Source organism: Mobula hypostoma, chromosome 26 (assembly GCF_963921235.1).
Source record: "Mobula hypostoma chromosome 26, sMobHyp1.1, whole genome shotgun sequence".
NCBI lineage: Eukaryota > Metazoa > Chordata > Chondrichthyes > Myliobatiformes > Myliobatidae > Mobula > Mobula hypostoma.
Window position 1 is genome coordinate 24,766,114 of NC_086122.1, and position 17,554 is coordinate 24,783,667.

At 41.2% G+C, this 17,554-nt stretch overlaps 1 protein-coding gene across 3 annotated transcripts; it reads right to left on the reverse strand.

The window, feature by feature from the left end:
* Nucleotides 1–4,235: 4,235 nt before the first annotated feature.
* On the reverse strand, nucleotides 4,236–17,524 carry LOC134338062 (zinc finger and BTB domain-containing protein 8A-like). 3 transcript variants are annotated; one of them, XM_063033593.1, is made up of 4 exons: nucleotides 17,373–17,524; nucleotides 9,126–10,058; nucleotides 7,757–7,935; nucleotides 4,236–6,642 (listed from the first exon to the last, which is right to left on the reverse strand). In XM_063033593.1, the coding sequence occupies exons 2-4, from the start codon at nucleotides 10,027–10,029 to the stop codon at nucleotides 6,313–6,315; spliced, it is 1,413 nt and encodes a 470-aa protein (XP_062889663.1). In that variant the 5' UTR covers nucleotides 10,030–10,058; nucleotides 17,373–17,524; the 3' UTR covers nucleotides 4,236–6,312. The 3 variants fall into 3 exon arrangements, with proteins under 3 accessions (XP_062889663.1, XP_062889665.1, XP_062889664.1); XM_063033595.1 differs by lacking the exon at nucleotides 17,373–17,524 and adding an exon at nucleotides 11,970–11,991; XM_063033594.1 differs by lacking the exon at nucleotides 17,373–17,524 and adding an exon at nucleotides 11,841–11,871.
* Between the last annotated feature and the right edge of the window lie 30 nt (nucleotides 17,525–17,554).

The following is a 17,554-nucleotide window of genomic DNA, read 5'->3' on the forward strand; positions in this document are numbered from 1 at the left end:
CTACTTGCACACAATTTTAAGGGTACTCTGTAAAACAATTAGTTCATAAATTCCTTAAACGTACTTCAAATTCAAGTGATTGTAATGCAGAAGCTTGCAAACAGCTATGCTGAAACAAAGCAACTTCACAATTTCGTTTGAAAGCTATATACATCTGAATTGCTTTAAATAAGTGGAAATCCATTCTTTAAAAGTATATGAATCTCTCTTTTAGACAATAGACAATAGGTGCAGGAGTAGGCCATTCAGCCCTTTGAGCCAGCACCACCATTCACTGTGATCATGGCTGATCATCCACAATCAGTACCCTTTTCCTGCCTTCTCCCCATATCCCTTCACTCCGCTATCTTTGAGAGCTCTATCTAACTCATTTTTGAAAGAATCCAGAGAATTGGCCTCCACTGCCTTCTGAGGCAGAGCATTCCACAGAACCACAACACTCTGTGTGAAAAAGTTCTTCCTTAACTCCGTTCTAAATTGTCTACCCCTTATTCTTAAACTGAATAAGTATTCTATGCAGAAATCCTCGAATTCTTTATGGATTTACACAGCAATGTAAAATACTATTCTTGCATGAACCGAGAGTTAATTGAATTGAATTGTGGAACTAGTTCAATGACCTTTAAATCTATGTATCTATCAGAGCACATTGACAAACAATGAAAGCAATTGCCAACAAACTCTTTAGGGATGTTTATGATCCTAAATTGCTAGTATTGTTTACACCAACACAACTTAAAAGGTTAAAGATGTTCTATAGATAGTTTCACTTGTTGAATTAATGTATGAAAAACATCTGCATAGAAAGTACAAAATCCACCCCATGTCTGCACCTTCTACTAGTCCTGTCACTTATAGACACAAGAGATTATGCACCTGCTGGAAATCCAGAGTAATGCTGGAGGAATTCAGTAGGTCACGCCCAAAAAATTGACACGCTATTTTTTTTCCACACGTACTGTCTGACCTGCTAAGTTCATCCAGCATTTTGTGTGTGTGATTGTCATTCCTGACCTGTTATTTTCCAACACTGAGGGATGATTTTCTTCTGAACACTGTAAAGTTAATGTTTATTTTACAAATAAATACCTGCATCAAAATGTGAACCCAGTAGCTCTGCTCAGTTCATTTGATATCTATTATTAGCTGAGAAAAATCACTCTGTGAAAATACTAAATCTTTAGTCCCCGCCACAAACTCTGTTCCCCATCTCTCTCTTGCCATTTTCTGAACCAAAATAACATTTTCAACTCCTTATATGCTCGAAAAAGGATCTAGTGCTTTCCCAGCGTATATGACCAATAAACTCTTTTTGGGTTTCCAGCCAGGTACAGATATTGATTTTAACTGACATTTCAATGACCAACTCTGCCATCTTCATCAGGGATAATGCCTGGACATGTCTAGTCCAGTGGTATTTATACCTCCATCATCCATCCATCCTGATTGGTTAGCTCTCGTTAAATCAGGTTTCCACTATCCCACCTTGTTTACAATCGAATTCCTGTTTTTATCAGGAATGAGATCTTTGTCTTTGTTAAAAGTCTTTTCCCCTGGTTTTACTTCAATGGCTTCCTTCTCCAGGTGGTCCCAAAAGCCATTGGCACGGTGTGTTAAGGACAGCTTGGTCCTCCTGTGGTCAAGGTTTGATGAGGGTACCATTGACCTTTTTGAACACACCTTTACATCAGTGTACTTCCTCTAAAGGGGAACTACTATGAACAAATGAACAGAGTGGCCCTTGTTGCCAGTATTGTTAATTTCTACATTGAGGACTTTGAGGAGAGGGCTCTGAGTTCATCACCTTTACGTCCCAAATGCTTCTTCAGATACGTTGATGATACTTTTGTAGTGTGGCCTCATGGACTCTAGGTACTCCCAACAGTTCCACAACCATCTGAACAGTATACATCCAAACATTCAATTTACGATGGAGATGGAGAATGGTTGCTTCCCATTCCTGACATTCTAATACAATGGAAACTGGATGGTAGCCTTGGACATGGCATCTATTGGACACCCACTCACACGGACTTATACCTCCACAAAACCACCACCATCACACCTCCCAATGTAGAGTGGTTCTTTCTACTTTGTTTAACTGTGCAAAAACTATTTCAGACCAGGAGAATCTCCATGAAGAAATAAGATGCACAATGTTCCTACAGAATGGCTATCAGGTGAAGGAAATCAATCGGGCCCTTAAAAGAGCTGATAGAAAAACCAGGAAACCTAACGAGGAGGAACCCATTGCTACCGCCTGCTTCCCAACATTTCCATAGCTTCTGGAAGGATCACCTGGATCCTGAAGAAATACCAGATTAATACCATCACAAACCCACAAGGAAGCTCAAATCACAGTGTATGTGGGTCCAAGATGACCTGGAACTCAGGGCGGCTGGCATTTACGTGATTCTCTGTGAATGTGGAGCAGTGTACATCAGCCAGATGGGACGCATGGTGGAAACCCGCGTCGAGCACAAGAGGTGAATCCGTTTGGGTTACTCGGAGAAATCAGCGGTAGCAGAACATTGCATTTGCAATGGCCATAGGATTGACTTCAACAGCACTAAACTATTGTGTCACACCAATGGCTTTTGGAACCGCCTGGTGAAAGAAACTGTTGAAATAAAAATAGAGAAAATGAATTTAAACAAAGATGAAGGTTTTGCTCCTGTAAGAACTGTAATTTGATTGTAAACAAGGTGGAACAGCAGAAACCTGATTGGATAAGAACTAACCAATCAGGAGGAACGGACAACGGGGGTATAAATACCACCAGACTAGACGTGCCCAGGCATCACCCCTGATGAAGAGGACAGAGTTTGAAATGCCAGTTGAAAATCGATACTCATACTTGGCTGGAAACCCAAGAGTTTATTCCTCCTTTTATGCTTCTTCATCAAGAGCACAGAGATCCAGTTCCAATACATTGTTCCGCTCCTCGCTGTTTTACCCGAAGTATTTTTTTTTTGATTTGTTAGTAAATTAGTGGTGAAATCGATCATCTAAAATTACAGCCTGATCTAAATCTACTGGGAAAGTGGGCTAAGGAACAGCAACTTGGACACGTGATGGATGTTGCAATTTTGGTCAGCTAAACCGGTGCAGGGCTTGCACAGTAAATAGAAGGGCTCTGGAGAGTGTTGTAGAATAGGGAGACCTAGGAATAGATATCTTCATAGTTCCCTGAAAGTCATACCCTAGACAGGCTGGTGTGGAAGGCATTTGGCACACTTGTCTTTATTAGCCAGGGCCCTGAGTAAAAGAGTTGGGATGTCATGTTACAACAGTACAAGACTTCGCTGAGATCATACATGGGATAGTTTGTGCAATTATGGTTGTCTAGCTACAAGGACGTCATTAAGCTGGAAAGGATGCAGAAAAGATTCAGAAGGGTGTTATCAGAACTGGAGAACCTGAGTTATGAGGAGCGACTGCAGCGTTTTTCCTCGAGGGTCGAACACTGAGGGGTGACCTTACAGAGGTATAAAAGTTAATGAGAGGCAAGAATGAGGTGAATGGCTGCTAAATATTAAGGTGAGATGGGAGAAATTTCAGGAACCAAGGAGCAAATTCTTCACAAAGAAACTGGTGAGTATGTGGAACAAGAAGAAGTGGTAGAGGCAGGTACAATAGCACTGCTTAAAAGATGTTTCAACAGGTACATGGATGGGAAACGTTCAGAGGGATACGGGCCAAATACGGCAAAAAAGACCATTTCAGATAGGCAACTTGTTTGGTGTGGATGAGTTGGACTGAAGGGCCCATTTCAGTATAGTACAACACTATGACTCAATAAAGCCTGGGGCAATGAGGACTTCTAGTTAAAAGAGTACAGATGGCCCACTAATGAAAATATAGCAGCCATTTTTGTTATTTTCATTGTTAAAACTTGTCCTTACATAATATCTTCCATGTTATACAATTCAAAAGAATTTCTCAGAGGTGCAATTAATGCTAACTTGATCAAAGAAATAGATTTTCAAATGGATCTTCAAGGAGGAAGTTAGTGAGCGCGGGAAGTGGAGGAGCAAGAAGAAAGGAAATGCCAGAAAATTTGGAGACTTATTTTCAGGTTATAATAGTGCAGCAAACAAAAATGAAGACAAGAAACATGCCAAGAAATCAGAGCAACAAAATGTCCAGGCAGCGCTTGTGGAGGGGTCAAAATGAGTTGAAGATGGTTCAAAGATAAGATACAGGGATACTTACAGTAAAGTTTCATTGTTTAATAACTTATTTATAATTGATTATCAATTTATAATGGGTCTTATCGCTCCAGTCACCTTTCAGAGGACTGGAGAAGCACACAAAGTTATGAATCAAAACGTACATCAAATTCATACAAGAATGAGATCTGTTAAAAACCTAGGGTACTTCTACAGCACTAAATACTGTGCATTCAAAAATCTGACATCTTCTTGGAGACGATAAGGTTAACAGAATGAATTGAAGCTTCAAAATAGGTTACCTTTATCTTAGACAAGTTGTATGGATCAATCCACAATAGTCAACTCAGCTGTATTTAATATACCACCATGAAACACATTGTTCCAGTAACAGATGCACTTTGTAGAAAAAATATATACTTTTTAAACATAGAATTACTCACTTTTTTAAGTGACGGCGTATTTTTTTGGAAACTTATATATAAAAATAATCTGGACATCCAATTTGGGTATGATTTAAAATCATGATTGGTTTTAAGCATTACAGGTTCAATTATCAAAATCACTTAGAACACATTACCCAATCCAAAAAAGAAATAATTAGCTGACAGCAATTCTCAGAGCAGTCAGAATATAAAAACAATGTTACAATACAACAAGTTTAACAGTTCTGGCACAAGATCAAAATCCAATAAACATTAATATACAGTATATAAAAATTGTGTATTGCAATATCATACATCTTGACTTTGATGTTTTAAAACCACAAATCACTTAAAACATATCTGTTTATCCTCTTTTCCCATGAAGCTCAATGAATTGGATCCTCTTTGTACAAAGAATATTTAATATGTAATACAAAACATATATCTATCAGTCCTTAAGGTCAGGGAGGCATCCAGTGAGTTAGCAGGCATTCAAGATGTGCGCTCATAACGTCACCTTACTGAACACTCATGTTACAGTCTTCTATACCTAGAGCAGGAGATGGTGGAAATACCGTATGTTCTGTCAATAATTTGAACATGAATTATATGAGCAGGAATATTGACTACCTGTACAGTAATTAATAAGGAAAACAGAATATCAATGTTGTGAGTTTAAATGCAAGTTATTAGGGTATGGGTATAAACATTATATTTGTTCTTTTAAAGAAAGTTTTGTCAATTTCCAGACATGCTTCTTTACTGAAGATCCATCTGTCCAAGACTGAAAATTATTTACTATAACAAACTCAGGTGCAAAAGCAGGTAATACCACACGACTTCAATTTCCTTAACCAAGAGACAAATATTGATCATGCTAAGCAAAAATGCCAGCAGGTGATGAGGGGATGCCAGAAACACAGGATGATTTGATAATAATACAAAACTGAAATGAAAATTACCTAAAAATAACTTAAGTCTTAAAATAAATTAGGTATAATATTGATGGATAAATAAAATGGTTCTGCACTATTTCCCAAGTTGGAATTAACATGAAAATTAAATCGTCCTTTGTCTTATCACAGACTTTTAACATTTTGAAAACAATCCAAACATATGGACTCTAGATTTATGTTCATGTATGAATCTGTGACATCTGGTTATAAGCATGCGATTTGAAGTCCTTTCTGAGTGTAAAAATGTTGTATGTAGAAGTATGTTGTATGAACAGGATCACAGATTGGTTTCAATACAGAAGGCCACTTAACACATCATGTCCATGCTAGCTCTCCACCAGGGCAACATGACAGTGAATATCTGAGCATTATGTATAATCATTATTCTACAACAGAAAACAATATGTTTCTTCAAATCTAATCTTGAGAATCCATTTTCTCTTTAACATGTTGTCAAAAAGGTTCTTGGCTATGACCTAATCCTTGTGGTTTTAAATACTTGTACACTATTCATCATGCAACACTTTAAAGCAATGCTTTCCATTAGTAACTCAATACTTTAAACCATCTCACCTTTAATATGCAGAAATGAGAAACAACTAACAAGTTGTTAGTAACATTTTAAAAGGCAAATATATGTACAAGGTGTTGGAACCTCTCTTTATAACCCCTCGGGTAACATTTGTAATTTTCTATCCTTATAAAAAGGTTTCAGCATAGAATGTCCCCTCAGGCTCTCTTCTCAGTTTTACCATAAACTTACACTTGCTCATCTGAATCATCCAGAATTTCTTCTACTACATTAACTTGGTTGCTGCCTGGATCTTCTCCTCCTGAACTCAGGACTTCTGTGTCGCCCTGAGTCTCTGCAGAAATCCAGCTAGATTCTTTGTTAATTTCCTGAAATTCCGTATCATTGTCTGCGTGTGCATCCAAGTCGATAGGTTCATCATCGTGACCCGAATTCATTGGATTTGTACAGCTATTGCACAACCCAAATGACCTGCCATCATATTGTACAATTTTGGCTGCAATGCCGGTAAGTGATTTCCTGCAAACTTTGCAAATAGCCTTTCTGGACACATGGATCTGGAAAAAGTCCAAACAACACAAAGACGTGAATGGAACAAAAATGGAAAGGCACAATACTGTTACTAACTGAAATAGAACTTATTGCCCTTGATTAAAAAGTAAATTGCTGGAGGAACTCAGTGGGTCAGGCAGCATCTGCGGAGGGAAATGGACCGTCGACATTTTGGGTCAAGATCTTTCATCTAGGTCATTGCTCTTGATAATTGCAGAGCTAATAAAACAAGTCAGCAATGTTGCGAAGGGCAATAAAATGATGAATTTAATAAGATTAACACAAAGCCATATTATAGTGCAAGCAAACAGCACCAACAAACAAAATCAAGACTCATTAGTAATGCAAGTTCACCCACACTTGTGGTAAGTCAGAATGTTTCTATATACAATGTTGTGTTTCTATATACAATGTATATAGAAACACAACTGTGACTGACACACAATGGCAGGAAGATCAGGGTTGAGGAAAGGCGGAACTTTTATAGTTTTAGATTTTTTTTGTCATAAGTTGCCATTAAATCAATGGATGTTAACATTAGATCAGAGTACACAACTTCCCTCTTAATTTATCAGTAAGGCATGCATTAGTCTTGCGAGACCATGGATCTGCGCCTGGAAAGTCTTCACTCTCCAGGGTGCAGGCCTGGGAAAGGTTGTAAGGAAGACCAGCAGTTGCCCATGCTGCGTCTCCCCTCTCCACGACACCGATGTTGTCCAAGGGAAGGGCATTAGGACCCATACAGCTTGGCACCAGTGTCGTCGCAAAGCAATGTGATTAAGTGCCTTGCTCAGGACACGACACATTCCCTCGGCTGGGGCTCAAACTCACGACCTTCAGGTCACTAGTCCAATGCCTTAACCACTTGGCCACGTGCAAGTGGTTATCAGTAACAAGGAAGAAACCACAAAAATAGGTAAGGCAGGCTAAGAGTTCCAGATTAATATTTGATGTTACCCAAGTGACAATGCCAGCTGAAGTTTCTGCCAGGTGCACCATAATATTCACGTTATTATTCAATAGTTTGTTTATTTAAGATGCAGGATATGCACGAGGTTGAGCTCCCATGTCTCCCATGATCATTGTTAACTTTAGTAAACACTGAGACTTCACACTCACGGTCATGTGGTGACTGCGGAGGTGCTCGAGTCGTGTGAATCTCTTTCCACAGGAATCACAAGGAAATGGTCTCTCCCCTGTATGTGATCGAAGATGTCGCTTCAAGTCAGATTTCCGCTTCACTGTATGTGTACAGAAAGGGCACTTGAATCTCATCTTTGGTAATATATTGCAGTCTCCTTTGAAAAAAAAATGTAGATGTTTAAACAACATTTAAAATACTTGAAATTCTAAATCTGCACATATCCAGATGAGACAATGCAATACATATGTGAATTATGACTACAGAACATTAGTAATAATTTTAAGCAGTTGAAAATCTAGGGAAGCTAAAAACCTGACATTGAAAGCATTATTCTTGTCAAAATGTATCAACGTATGTAGCAAACTACTGTTTTCCTTCTGTACAGTTCCTCCTTAAAGCTTAATATTGTATTGGGCAAGTGCTTATATTTCCTCATGTCTCCTCATTTCCTAATCCGTCCTCATGTTATGTTATTCCTCTCCTTGCCGTGTCTAATTTTTACGAGGCTGAGTGAGTTGCTAGCTCGACACTCCACCCAGCGCAGATTGAAAGTGTGCAAGGAGCTGGCCAGATTGAAACCCAGGACCACTCACCTCGAAGTCCGGTGCTGATGCCTCTACACCACCGGCCGGCTCTTAAAGCTATTTTATTTGATTAAGTAATACCTCTGTAAAAAGCCATGGAATCTGGTTACGTGTTAATTTTTGTTAAACATGCTATACAAATAGAAACAGTTGCAGCTGTTAACAAAAATCAATTGTAATGGACAACAGTGCCTTTCAAACAAATGACTATGTACAGCCAGACATGTCATGGTCATACTTTGTTAATCCCAGGGGAAATTGGTTTTTGTTACAGTTGCACCATAAATAATTAAATAGCAATAAAACCATAAAAGGGTAAATAGTAATATGTAAATTATGCCAGGAAATAAGTCCAGGACCAGCCTATTGGCTCAGGGTGTCTGACCCTCCAAGGGAGGAGTTGTATAGTTTGATGGCCACAGGCAGGAATGACTTCCTATGACGCTCAGTGCTGCATCTCGGTGGAATGAGTCTCTGGCTGAATGTACTCCTGTACCCAACCAGTCCATTATGTAGTGGAAGGGAGACACTGTCCAAGATGGCATGCAACTTGGACAGCATCCTCTTTTCAGACACCACCGTCAGAGAGTCCAGTTCCATCCCCACAACATCACTGGCCTTACGAATGTATGCATTTGAACTGTTTTAATTTCTCAGGTTAGTAAAGCAACAGATTAAAAGATTTACAGTAAGATGATGAGATACCCAGACACTAAATCTCAATGGTTTGCCTGCACCTTTGGCATTAAAGAAAGCTTACCTGTGTTCTCTCCATTCCAGTCACCTACAACTTCCACAATTGTAGGCACTGGAGGATACCAATCTTCTGCCTTTCGATCTCTCCCTTGAGAAGGTTGCTGCACTGTGTCAGCGTTCCTTTGTGGTAGAGACAGCGCATCTGCCTGATGCCTGAAATGATAATTCACAAGCGGACCAATTGGCTCAGAACCCGCTATTCTCTTCTCATGATCCTGGGGTTCTGTGTTTATGTGTTCAGACGTTCTTGCACCCAAACTACACAAGCTGTTGCCTTTGTAAACAGCAACTTCCTGAGGTGCTTGGTCATTGGCAAAAGACATCGGCAATTGGTCTCTGGGGCAGGGAAGGTTTGAAACTGCCTGATGAAAGTTGAAATTTCTCCAGGAATGTCCGACAGTACCTCCCAAATCAGAGTCCTTCTGAGCGTGACCAGCATTAATCTCTACACCACGGCTGCCTGAGTACAAGGGAGGTGCTTCCCCACATTTAATTTCACTATTACTGGAATGTCTTAAGTATCTCTCTTTTTCACTTATGTCCAGGGATGATTTGATGAAGCTCTTGCAGACATTAATTACATCTGTCATTTGCAAGAAGCTGGCAGCTGACATCACATCAATCACATTTTGGCTCGTGAGGGACAGTCGCCCCGAGTAGATGAAATCCAAAATAATTGTAAATGCATCTGCAGAGAAGACGTCGAATGTGGCTACGGCGGGCTGCCCCACATCCTGGGCGTTATGAAGCAGCAGCATACGGAAGTAGCCACTGCTGGCAAACAGGATGTTACGGTGACCTTTAAAGACTCTGCCCTCCACAATGATGCTGCAGTCACAGAACATTTCCTGCTTACGCTGTTCGTTTAGCTGTTGGAATAAACGGGCTTGGTGTGAGGAGATCTCCATCTTGAGAGCTGCCTGGGGGTTACATCAGTCTGAAAAGGACATGAAGAATACTAATTTGCTTAGAGCAGAGGATAATCCCCAAGTCAAATATATATCAATTCATCTCAAACAAGTCAATGTAGCAATTAAAAGGGCTTTGTGTATGTTTTTTTTCAGTTTAAAATCAACTAATGCAGGATGACCATCCAAATTTAAGATATATATTTAATAAAATATAAATCAAAACAACCGAAGTGCAGATGAGATCATACTCACTCCAACCCTACAGTACGATCTGAATACCATTGCCCAAAATCAGATTTCACAGAGGTTTCAAATGGAAATTGAACACTCATTTGAAGACCAAACATTTGTAAGTTTATAGGTGGAGGGAGGGGGATTGTAGCTGTAGATTGAACAAATGAGCCCAAATTTAGATAAGTAAGAGGTGAATTGCAATATTTAAGACTGGGGATGAGTGGTGTTAGGTGGGAAAACAGCCAAGGTCAAAGTTCAAATCAGACCATTTTAATTCCTGACTCAGCAAGCTCAAGAGGCTGTGTCTGTCCAAAGAAAATGAATTTCAGGGGTGTATTTGGTGACATACATGTACTTTAATAATAAAAATTACTTGGAACTTTAAAAGAGTACGTTAAAACAGCATTTTCCCTATGATAATAAACTTGAACTGTTCTCTGCTTTTCCATGAGTGACCATACCTTAACCAGTCTTGAACATGCCCTCTCTGAAAACCTCACCATCCGGTTGCTGTTAATGCCAACTCTCTGCCACTTAAAACTTACCCTTTTTTTTGGCCAAATCAACTCATTCGCAAAACAAAAACAAAAAAATGATGGAAACACTCAAACAGGCCACGTCAAAAGAGAAACAGTTTGAAATCACATTTTCCTCAGCAGGCACTGCCAGCCCCGCTGAGTCCAGGATTGCCCGTTTCCAACATCCGCAGTTATATTTTTTTTAACTTTCAATTTATCAAACCGTTTTACGCGATTTGGTGTTCTCTGGTCTGCGAACCACGCTTGGTTCGTTCAGCGGAGCGAACGCTGCTACACAAAGTGCAGGCTGTTGTTGGCCTAGCAGGGCACGGGTGACGGGCAGAAAGACAGTGGCTGGGTAGAGACAACTTCAATGGGTTGCAAGTTACCAACCTCAACTTTTGATCTTGGCTGGAAAATATAGGGCGAGTACTTAGCTAAAGAAACAGCCTCCACATTTCCCTTGATATTTACTCATTATTTACTCCAAATGATGCCCGTAATGTGGAGAGATAGAGGATTTTTATTTGATATCCAAACATTACACCCTCGATACGCAGCGCGATCGCAACTCGAGCAGAGCATGGCAGACTTGGACAGGCAGACGTGTTTTGTCCTGTGCGACTCCAGACTCCGCACCATTTCTCCGCGCGGTTCAAATGGTCGGATAGTCAAATAAAAAGGGGGGGGAGGGGTAGCAAGAGAGAACGGCCGGATTTAATCCACCCTGCGAGGGTAAATAATCACCCGAGCGCAGGACCTGGGCACGCCCGGGCGCAGCCACGGGGACGGCGAGGAAGAGAGCAGGCAGGCAGCGGGAGGACGAAGGTGCAGCGAAGAACCAGACCAAGCCCGTTTGACAGAAGTGCCCGTCTCCCTCCCAGTGCGTGGTGGTGGGGGTACGCGGACGGCAGCACCGCCAGTGCGATATCCTCCCGGCCACCCGGTCTCCCTTCCTATCAGCCCTCAATGAGTTCGCTGCTCATCCCGCCATCCAGGGCGCCTTGCCGGTCATGGTCAATTACAGCAAAAAATAAAACCCCGAATCCCCCTTACCCAGGATAAATGTCGGTCTCCACCCGGTTCGACCCGGACGTGCTTTTAACGCCCGGATTTACACCCGGAGGCACTTACAACTGAAGTAGAACAAACCACCAAAGCGCATTTTTTTCATCGCGCTTTTACCTGTATTTTACAACTGCCCGGGTTTTTTTAAAAACATTTTCTTGGACTATCAGGCAGCATCGTCTGCGGACCCATAGGGCATACCAGCAAAATCAGGAAGTTCGGCCCGTCGAGTCTGAGCCACCATTCGATCATGACTGATTTATATTTCCCTCTCAGTCTCATTCTCCTGCCTTCTCACCGTAACCTTTGACGCCTTTACAAATAAGAACCTATCACCCTCCAGCTAACCTTCCCACCTTTTTATTGTACCAGGAATTTCACCTCCCCTCCCCCCCCCCCCGGGTCCCCTCCGCCTTCCCTTTCTCCTATGGTCCACTCTCCTCTCCCATCAGATTCCTTCCTCTCTCGCCCTTTACCTTTTCCCACCCACCTGACATCAACTATCACCATCCAGCTAGCCTCCTTCCCCTCCCCCCACTTCTGTAATTCTGGCATCTCCCCCCCCCCAATCCATTCAGGAAGAAGGGTCTCAGCCCGAAACATAGACCATCTATTCATTCCTATAGGTGCTGCCTGACCTACTGAGTTCCTCCAGCATTTTGTGCGTGTTGCTTTGGATTTCCAGCATCTGCAGACTTTTTCGTATTTTTAAATATACGCAGTCGCTTGGCCCCCACAGCCTTCTGTGGCAATGAATTCCACAAATTTGCCACCCTCTGGCTAAAGAAATTAAAGAACCAGTGGAGACTACCTCAATAAATATATTTAAGACAAGGTTGGATAGACTTTTGCATAGTAGAGGAATTAAGGGTTGTGGGGAAAAGGCAGGTAGGTGGAGATGAGTTCATGGTCAGATCAGCCATGATCTTATTGAATGGTGGAGCAGGCTCGACAGGTCAGATGGCCGACTCCTGCTCCTATTTCTTAAGTTCCTATTCCTTATCTCTGTTCTGAAGGTACGTCCTTGTATCCTGAGGCTGTGCCTGTGTTTGGAAACATCATCTCCATGTTCGCTATCTATGCCTTTCAATATCCGGTAGTTTCAATGAGATGCCCCCCCACCATTCTAATAAACTCCAGTGAGTGCAGGCCCAGACCCATCAAATGCTCCTCATATGTTAACCCTTTCATTCGTGAGGTCATTCTCATGAACCCCCTCTGGATCCTCTCCAACAGCATCACATCCTTTCTTAGATATGGGGTCACTTTAGATTGCAGGGAAGTGGGTTCTTCCTCTGACATAACTGGTGCTCTCATGCAGGGTTGCAAAGTAACAGACGACTGACCGGCAAACACTGAACAAGCTCTGGGCAGTTCATACGTGGCTTACACTCATTATTGGATAGCAGTCAAGCAGGCTGCTTTGTCCCAAACACACAGGAGTCTTGCTGGCGCTGCACTCTCCGAGCAAGCAGAGGGTATCTGGTCACACACTGACTTGTGCCTTGCAGACGATGGAAAGATACTGGGGTGACATGATCTCTCCAGTCTCTCTTGCCACAACACCATCCCTCCCCAGTGCCATTTGCCAATTTGCATTAGACCATGTGCTGTCTTCATGTCAACAGCAGTTACTTGCCCCTACCTTGGCAGTTCAACTTTGATCTACACTTGGCCCAAGTGTGTACTGAGGTGTGGAGTCAAGTGCTCCTAAGGTGAACTGCTCACTAACACCGTCCATGCCTTCTGTCACTTTGAGAGTAGGCTGCTCAGGCAGTTATTGCTCAGCCCATCCTTGTGAATCAGATGCACCCCACCAATTCCCCAGTGTTGTCGCTGTAACATAAGAGTTTGGTGGGGGTGCTGGAGCTCAGTGGTTTTGTAGCTACAGCTCAAACTTTTGCTATAACCAGTACTCAGACCCTTTCTCTGCAGTACAGAGTGAATAAAATTAAATAAAGTCTAGCTTTTGTGATGGGGGGGGGGAAGCAAGAGTCATACAGCTTGAAAAAAGACCCTTCATCTCATCAAGTTCACACTAGCAATCAGTACCACTATGAAGGGCCTCAGCCCAAGACATCAACTGTTTATTCCCTTCCATAGATACTGTCTGACCTGCTGAGTTCCTTCGGCATTGTACGTGTGTTACTCATTAAACCAAATCTACTGCCATTTCCAACTTCCTAACTTCCGCTAATACCCCACCTCCCCCTCGTACCCCATCCGTTATTTATTTTTATACACACATTCTTTCTCTCACTCTCCTTTTTCTCCCTCTGTCCCTCTGACTATACCTCTTGCCCATCCTCTGGATTCCCCCCCCTTGTCTTTCTCCCCAGACCTCCTGTCCCATGATGCTCTCATATCCCCATTGCCAATCAGCTGTCCAGCTCTTGGCTCCATCCCTCCCCCTCCTGTCTTCTCCTATCATTTTGGATCTCCCCCTCCCCCTCCCACTTTCAAATCTCTTACTAACTCTTCCTTCAGTTAGTCCTGACGAAGGGTCTTGGCCCGAAACGTCGACTGCACCTCTTCCTAGAGATGCTGCCTGGCCTGCTGCATTCACTAGCAACTTTGATGTGTGTTGCCATTTCCATTTTGTTTTCCAATCATTCCTATCACCATCTTCTCACGTTCTACCTGTCAACTGCATATCTGGGGCAATTTACAGTGGTCAGTTTAAATCTTGCATGAGACTGAGTTGTAGGAAGACACCTGATCACTGGCCGGCAATCCACACTATCACAGGAAGAATATGCAAGCTCCACTTAGGTCAGGATTGAAGCCAGGGTGCTTAGAGCTGCCATACTACTGTAGTTCCTGTCATACCACACAGCAAAGCCATGTTCATGTCTCTGTATTTTAATAGAACACATCGCTGCGATGGTCGATATCAGTTTTTTGGTGTTATATAGTTAAGGATTAACTATAATGGGACAAGCAAAATAGAAAACACTACAACAGAGAAACAGGCCCTTCTCCCCATCTGGTCCATGCCTGTCGAGTTTTCTGCCTAGTCCTATCTACCTGCACCTGGACCATAGCCCTCCATACCCCTCTCATCTATATAGCTATCCAAAGTTCCCTTAAATGTAACTATTGGACCTGCATCCACCACTTTCACTGGCAACTCGTTCCACCTTCACACCACTCTGAGTGAAGAAGTTCCCCCTAGATTCCCATCAAATGTTTCACCCTGGACCTGATCTCCAGTTCTAGTCTCACCCAACCGGAGGGGGGAAAGTATGTATGCATGCAATCTATCTATCCAAACACCTCTATAAAATCTCCCCTCATTCTCCTGCACTCCAGGGAGTAAAGCTCCTAACCCTATCCAACCATTCCCAGTAACTCAGCCTCAAGTCTTGGCAACATTCTTTGTACTCCTTCAAAATTTTTGTTAACTTTCCTATAGGCAGGTGCCCAGAGCCACACAGAAAACTTTAAATTCAGCCTCACTAACATCTTATACAACCTCAACATAACATCCCAAGTCCTGTACACAATGCCCTGATTCATAAAGGCCAATGTGCTAAAAGCTTCCTTTATCACTCTATTGATCCATGACACCACTTTCAAAGAATTATGGATTTGTATTCCCAGATTGCTTTGTTCTGCCACATACCTCACTGCCCTGAAATTCACTGGTTTGACCTACCAAAGTGCAACACCTCATGATTGTCTGCATTAAATTCCATCTGCCACTTTCTCAGTTTTGACAGCCTTCCTTGCTGTCCACGACATCCTCAATCTTGGTATCATCTGCAAATCTGCTGTTCCAGTTCACCACAATATCATCTGATTTATTAATTAGACTCAGTACGAATCCCTGAGGTACACCACCAGACACGGGCTTCCAAAAGTTATCCAAAACTATCCACTTTTGTGTTCAAATTTATTGTTCACAAATCCACACATCAACAAATTTGCTTTTGATTGGGAAAGCTTCAGCAAGACAATGACAACTTTCTTTTAACTTCATGTCTGAGAATGAAGCCATTTTATACTATTATATAAATGGCTTCATTCTCAGACAAATTTAGATTTATTATACCACATGTAAGGTAATTTATATTCTTCTGCCATACAATACTTAGCTTCTCCTTCCACAATTCCTAATTTTCTTCAAGTCTGTCACAATGTTCATCATTACTTCCATATTTTGGAAGGGTTTTCCAATTTCTTCTCCTTTCAAATGATTATCTGACTACTTTCCCCACATGGATAAATATTAATGCAATCTAATGTAACTGTGAAATTTTTAATATTCTGTATAACTGAAATTACAGCAGAGCAATTTTATGATGTAAGAGAGTAAGAAATCCATTTACTCCCACACCCTTGAGTTAACAAGGAGAGAAACTCCTATCAGATAAATTTTAAGTATCTTAGGAGTTATTCAAATTATATCCCCAAAGGGTTAATCAGAGCAGCAGCTTTAAAATGACTCTGTAGATTAACAGTTAAACACCGCAGGCCTTTTTTTCTTTAGTATCTTACAGTATTTACAGCAATTAGAGCATCTGTCACACTATTTATATTTTCAGACAGATGCAAAATTGATCCGAGATACAAAATTCTAATCAATAACTACTTACTGGTGCAATGTGTTTTGAGCATTGTCCAATTATCCAAATTACTCATGACTTAGTGATCTTAAAAGGTTAGGCAAGATCAACAGATTAACATTCTTGACCATCGTTAAGGTCATTTCTGCAAATTCTACAGTATCCAGGAATAATAATTATATAACAAATTTTAAAACAAAACAAATATATCCTCTCAGAATGGCATTGACGGAGCCGGGGACAGAAGAAATAGTGGTGGTTGGAAGGAAATTTGGATCTGTCTGTAACAACTGTGGATGTCATCTCTTTTCCCTCCTCAGTGGAGAAACAGAGCATATATTCCTTTTGTGGGTGAGGTAATTTATAACCTTAAGCCCAACAGTCAGTGCTCTGGGGATGATATATTCTTGGGAAGGTTTAGCTGCCAGACTGAACAGAAAATCCCCGTTTTGGAAAATCTATAAAGAACACTGCTCTTCCATTTCTTAAGAATACTAGATGAGGATGCTCAAAGGTTCTAAATCGTTTAAAATATAAAAACAACACAAGGGAAAGCTGCATGTCAGTTGCTGCAATTGATTATTTAGTGAGAAGCATGTAGCAAACATTCTGTTCAAAAAAAAACCCTATTTTTTCCTTATTTTTAAAGGATACAAGTCGAGCAAAGAAAATGAGCTTAAAGTTGACTTGGATCTATAAAGTAAAGCAGCTTAACAATTCAATCTGAAATTCATCTCACTAAAGAGTTTAGTCTAGCAATTAAATTAGAGAAGTTTGAATGAGGACAGATATATAGTACATCATATCCAGTGAAAACCACAATGGATTTGATTAGTTACATCGGCAGATTACATGGATATTCACGTGGATAAATGGGCAAGGTACTCCAACCAGTTGAGAGTGATCAAAGCTATAAAATGTGTAGCAAAAAGTTGAAGAAAAAATTGCTTACCACCTCCAGATGGGACTAGCTTAGATGGGAATCCTGGTTGGCATGGACCAGTTAGGCTGTTTTCGAGATGTTTCATTATGGCCACCATTGAGTTTACCTCAGTTTCCCATGATCCAAAATTGGCTGCATCATGTCTGAATAATACAAAATATCTTAACTACATACAGAATGAAAATGCATTT